This window comes from Ovis canadensis, chromosome 12 (assembly GCF_042477335.2).
Source record: "Ovis canadensis isolate MfBH-ARS-UI-01 breed Bighorn chromosome 12, ARS-UI_OviCan_v2, whole genome shotgun sequence".
Taxonomy (NCBI): Eukaryota; Metazoa; Chordata; class Mammalia; order Artiodactyla; family Bovidae; genus Ovis; species Ovis canadensis.
This window is the reverse complement of record NC_091256.1, coordinates 80,461,501-80,467,500: the sequence shown is the minus strand read 5'-3', so window position 1 is coordinate 80,467,500 and position 6,000 is coordinate 80,461,501. Positions and strand designations below refer to the sequence as shown.

At 46.7% G+C, this 6,000-nt stretch overlaps 1 protein-coding gene across 19 annotated transcripts in view; it reads left to right on the top strand.

Moving 5' to 3' along the window:
* PROX1 (prospero homeobox 1) overlaps positions 1–6,000 on the top strand; it is a 55,727-nt gene that overhangs the window by 27,835 nt on the left and 21,892 nt on the right. For all 19 annotated transcript variants that reach the window (XM_069544163.1, XM_069544154.1, XM_069544165.1 and 16 more), the window contains one exon: positions 476–670. In XM_069544163.1, the coding sequence (XP_069400264.1) occupies positions 476–670 (195 nt within the window). The remainder of the gene's footprint in view (positions 1–475; positions 671–6,000) is intronic.

Sequence of the window (6,000 nt, the reverse complement as noted above, 5' to 3'; positions counted from 1 at the left end):
GATTGTTGTGTAGTAACGCAAATTCTCTTTTAACCTCACCCCCCTGCCCCCAAATCACGCTAGTGGTGAAGTCATGTGACTCACCACCTCTGGTACTTGAATAGAAGGACTTCCCAGGACTCTCTGGCTTGAACAAATTTCCATAAGAAGTATACAAATGCAATTGGTTCTACCGCAAGATGAAGAACAATGTTGCAAATAAGACATTCAGCTTAAGGAAAATCAGATTTAGAACTTGGGGTTTCCATTTGAGGGGTGGTAGAGTGGAGATACAGTTTTCATTGTTGGTCGATTTTATTATATCCCATGAGAATATCATTGCTCTTGTCTGTCTTGCCACTATTTGGGTAGAATTTTAGAAAAAGAACCTTTCCAAGAAGGAGGAGAGGGGGTCTTTAAAAATGTTTCAAATGCTTAAAGAATGAAGGGAAAAAACGGCAATGTTCTTATCCTTTTCAACATTTAAATTTAACAGTTCAACAGGTGCATCACCTCGCAGCTCATCAAGTGGTTTAGCAATTTCCGTGAGTTCTACTACATTCAGATGGAGAAGTACGCACGTCAAGCCATCAACGATGGGGTCACCAGTACTGAAGAGCTGTCTATAACCAGAGACTGTGAGCTGTACAGAGCTCTGAACATGCACTACAATAAGGCAAATGACTTTGAGGTAGGAATTCATCTTTATTTTTTTGGTCATTCCCCCTTTAAAAAAAAAAATTATTTTCTTTAGAAATGTCCCAAATCAGTCCTTTTTTTTTTTTTTTTTGCCTTGGTATCTCACACAAGTGTCCACCAGTAGGGCAAGAGGTGTGGAGTGTCAATGAAGAGCTCCCCCGTGGGTCCCGTCAGAGTCCCGGGAGCTCACCCACTTCTGCTTCCTTTCCTATCCCCCACCTCTGCTGCTGGCATGGGAGACGCGTGTGGCCACATAAGAGGGAAGTGGACAATCCAAAGAAAACGGCAGCAAGGAACACACACAGAGTGATTCCCTTTCCAGAAAAGAGGTCTCTACCCCAAGAGGCATTTTGCGCGTTGAGGTTCCAGCACGTGTATATATAGCTGACATAAGATGCTCTGTTCAGTGATAGCTTCAAAAATTGCTTCTTAAAAAATCCAGAAGGATTGACTGGGGAGTGAGTCCATGGTTTCTAACTTTCGTCAGCATTCATTTCCTTTCTGGAAGAAATGGTGTGAGAATTTATTAAGTACCTGTTGTAAGAGCTCCGTCAACATCTTTGCTTGTCTGTTTCTGCTGTTGTCCTTTTGGGAGGACACCCTCATGTGTTCATTTTGCATACGTGTAGCTTCAGAAGCATACTGCTCTCCGTTCATAAGGTCTTATACACACTTCTGTATGTCTACATCCTACATATTCTAGGTACCTATGAAACAGTAGTGATGATTCCCAGAAAGCAGTATCTACGCAAAAATAAGAGATGTGTGGCTATGAGTAAGGCATTTCTTTACTGGCTGATGTGATGCCTTAGCAAGCATTTTTCATTGCAACGTGATGGCTCTCCATGAGACAACACTAGCGAATCTCCCAGTACCCACAAAGGCATTTTGCTGAGCCTTACTGGCTGGGGCAACAATGGGTGGAGGTGGGAATGTGGCAAGGGTTCTGCAGGCTGAACCTCTGATGATGAAGAGTGGACAGGCTGTGACTTCACCAAGTTGGTCCTTTTCTAGCATCATCGAGGAGGAGAACTTTTCTCCCACATCTCCTTGTGTGGGGACCTTATGTTAGTATTCTTTCCTTACTCAGATAGGTAAACCCTAGTGCCTACCAAGTTCTCAACACTGAAGGAGAGAGTGGCACCTTGATCTGGCCTTGTCAATAACAAACTGACTCCCGCTGCCCCACCTCACCCCCACTCCTCTGAAGGGGCCTGTATCCCAGTGGTTTTAGCTGATCTGTTTGGGCAGCTTAGAAAGAACTGACTGTGGAAGCTTAGCAGTGGGAAAGGCATGGTTTTTCCTTGAAAGTTAGAGTGTTTATATTGCAAGCCACCCGTTTCTCTTTGATATCCAAGACCAGTGTATTTTTCTTGTCAAATGGGTTATAAGCATAGATTTTCCTTGGCTGAACATATTAGAATTGAGGATCCTTCTTGTACTTATGCTGTGCTTAGTCGCTCTATTGGGTCCGACTCTTTGTGACCCCGTGGACTGTAGCCTACCAGGCTCCTCTTTCCATGGGGATTCTCCAGACTCTTTGCGACCCCATGGACTTTAGCCCACCAGGCTCCTCTGTCCATGGGATTCTCCAGGCAAGAATACTGGAGTGGGTTGCCTTGCCCTCCTCCAGAGGATCCTCCCAACTCAGGGATCGAACTCAGGTCTCTTGTGTTGCAGGCAGGTTCTTTATTATCTGAGCCACCAGGGAAGCCCTTTTGTATTTACTGCCTCACTATTTTAAAGTCTCATAACAGAGCACTGCTTTACTATATATATAGAACACCCTAGCAGGTTTCTCCTAAAGCTGAGGCATATGATGATGGCTATGCAATTTTTTTTTTTTTTTTTTTTTTTTGCCACTCTGCATGGCATATGGGATCTTAGTTCCCTCACCAGGAATTGAACCTGTGTCCCCTACATGATGACGATGGCTAAATGTTTTACAGAAATCTTGTTAAAAGCTTCACTGCTCCGCAACCCCTTTCTAATAAGTTTATTGCTGTCAACTTTGAGCTAAGAGAATTCAACGGTATGCTGGTGAACTAATTACAGTTTATTATGATAAATACTCATTTGGCAGCGTGCGTCAAGCTTCATAAAAGAATTGCCTGAGATTCATAGGCTGGTTTGTGCATTTTTGCTGAGTAACATACTTGAGAGAACAAATCCTGACAGTGCCCATTAGGATTTTTTAGGGTCGTTTAAACCTTACCTGGTTGGTTTTAATCCCCTACTCAGCGTAAGGGCCAAAACGACACAAACAGAGGATGGCTGGCATCAAGAGGTACCCAGCAAGCTGCTCCATTTAGCATCATCTAAATCCTCCTTTAATATGATTAACATCTGATATTCCTCTCTTTGTGAATCATGTCCACTTGCAGTCAGGCCACCTCTCCTTTATCTGCAGTGTCTATTTTAAGACTGCTTCAGCTCAAAGAGGATGGGGCCCAGGGAGCAGTTTTGTCACTTCTCATGTGACTTCAGACAAGTTATTGGACTATTCTGGGCCTTATTCCTCCTTTGGTAAAAAACTAGACTCCTTCCGGAAATGCGCTAAACACGAGGCAGGAGGTGGCTTCTGCGAGGCCCCCTTCGCTTACGCATACGTACGCACATACACAGCCTCACCGCCCCTTATGTTCACAAACTAGTTTTTAATTCAGCCTCTCTTTAGTTTTTAGTTTAGGAAGTTTGGGGCACGGATTCAGAAAAGCTTCAGATGAGATAATCCTTCTCTTCTGTGCCTTGGTGCGTGGAGGTCAGTGCTTAAGTGAGGTGCTTAAAAAGCCACTGTCTTAATCGTGGTCGCTTTCCCAGTGTGGGCGGTGGCTGTGAGCGGAGGTGGACCCAGTGCCTCAAGCCGATTCAGCTGCTGTTGTCTTCACTGCTTGACTTACCCATCTAAGTTTCTCCCCGGAAGATCAAGTCAGATACATCTGTAGTCTGAAATGAGCAAGTGAAGAAGATGGTAAAATAGAGAACCACACACCTGGTTTCTCCTTACATTTTGAAACAGAGATGGGGCCTGGTAGAGAGACTGAAGGTATGTCTACATGAAGAGCCAGTCGATTCAAAGGATATGTTAAACCAACTGAGTATTAGCTGGCCAAGTAGTAAAACCTCTTTCTTGATTGCAGTTTTAAATTTCTCAATCAGTTAATCAGTGGCTTGTAGCAATGATGAAATAGCTAACATGTATTGACTGTTTATTCTGTTTATTGTGTGTGTGTGCATGCTAACTCGCTTCAGTCGCGTCCACCTGTGTGTGACCCTGTGGACTGTAGTCCGCCAGGCTCCTCTATCCATGGGATTCTCCAGGCAAGAATACTGGAGTGGGTTGCCATGCCTTCCTCCAGGGCACCTTCCCAGCCCAGGGATCGAACCCTCGCCTCCTGGGTCTCCTTCATTGCACCGGATTCTTTACCACTGAGCCTCCGGGGAAGCCCCCTGTTTATCATGGGCACTCTTCTAAGTGTTCTACCAATATTAACTTATTTAATGTGAGTACTAATAATGATATGGATATTAACACAAGGAAAACTTCAGCTTGCCTAACGCTTTATACTGTTTTCAAAGTCGCTTTAAGTATGTGGGAATAGAGGAGCCAGGGAAAGAGAGCAGGGATAAGGCTGATGCTTCTGTCTCTCACTACCACTTTCTCCTTCCTTCTTGCTCTCCTCCCACGCTTGTCTTTTTTCAGCTTCCTGCTCCATCTCTGCCTCTGTCATGAGCTTGCTGGTGGTGCCTCTGTCACCACGAAGCCCCACCCCCCTCCAGCCCCCCGCCGCCAATGGCTCTCAAGGCTGGAGTGGCTGCTGACCCCTGGCCTTTGGGAAAATTAAGCAGATGGGGAAGGTTTATCACTAGTGCAGAAGGAGTGGCTTGCATCTCCCTCCTCTTCTGGACCCTTGCGTTTCCTGGCCTGTGTGAGTCAGGACCTCCTAAGTGACAGGAGAGGCTGTTCTGCCTTTTATATCAGTTTACACAATTGCCAAGATTCTTGGCACAGCCTTCAGACTTGGGGTGGTGAGAGCTTGAGAAGACCCAGAGAAGGTGGAAGAAGACCCTGTTGGGGGCAGGGAAGGGTGAACCACGCTTTCAGCTTGTGCTCAAGGGAAGAAAGTTGGCTGCAGGACAGGAGTCGGGCACCTCCCTCCCAACGTGAGTCCGCAAAGGTGTGCGGAGGGGCATGTCCATGCTTTTCACTCCCCCTTCTCACGTTAAACGAGATTGGCAACAATAAATTTGTCTTTCCAGGTGTTATGGTATATATTTCCATGCTTCATTCTCACTTCACTTTGAAGAGCTTCCAAAATTGGTTTTTATGGGGAGGGAAAGGAGATTTGGGATTCCTTCCCAGTTTTTAAATCACACCGATACTTCTGACTTTAGAAGCATAGGAGTGCAGTTTTATTACTTCTGTTTCCCTCACAACTCTGGCGCAGAATGGAGGTGGTGCGCCCTGTCAGTTTCCAAGGCGCGTTTACACGTTTCTGCAAAGAACTCAACTAAGGCAACCGATCCGTGTAAGTCACGGAGGTTAAATGCACTGCTTAAGGAGACCCAGAAGACATCTACTCTGGATTGACTGTGGCAGGCTGGCCTCCGAGAAAGGCAGAACAACCCAGAGATGGGGGGGTCTGGCATGGCCTGGCTGTAGGTTGGGAAGAGAATGTGGTGGGCACCTTCATCCAGGCGGAGCCTTCTGACCGTAGGGGCGCGCACATCCAATTGGATTGCTTTTCTGGTTCCCTCACAACTGTGGCCGAAAAGAAGACAAGGCTCACTGTCAGCTTCCAGGCTGCCCTGAGTGGCCTTCTCCTTCTCCAGTCCTGGAAGCTAGCTCTTCCCCACCGTGATCAGCCAGGCGTCCCCGTGGGCTATCAGTGACTAGCCAATTAACTGCGGGCTGGGTGCAAACTCCAAGGAAGAGGGACTGACTACCCTTGCCCTCGATAGACCCAGGGCTTTGGATGGAAGGCTTAGGAGCAAATAGCAAAGAGACCTTGATCCATTGATTAGCAGGCTTGTCAATGTCATTTCCTAAGATACGCATAACTTACGTGGCGCACGCTCCATCCTGCTGCTTGTGGTTTGACTGTTTTTTTCTAGGTGTCACATGACAAGCAGGAAGGGTCCTTCTGCAGGCCTCTCTCTATGTCTTCTCTCCTTAGAAAGAAGATGGAAAGCCGGGACTCCTCATATCCTTCCCCGCCACCAAAACACGCCCCCCACCCAAACACTTGCCTCTTAAACACACACACTGCATCTCCTCTCTCCACCAGGCCCACCCCGACTCCCAGCCCCCTCCCGCCTGCC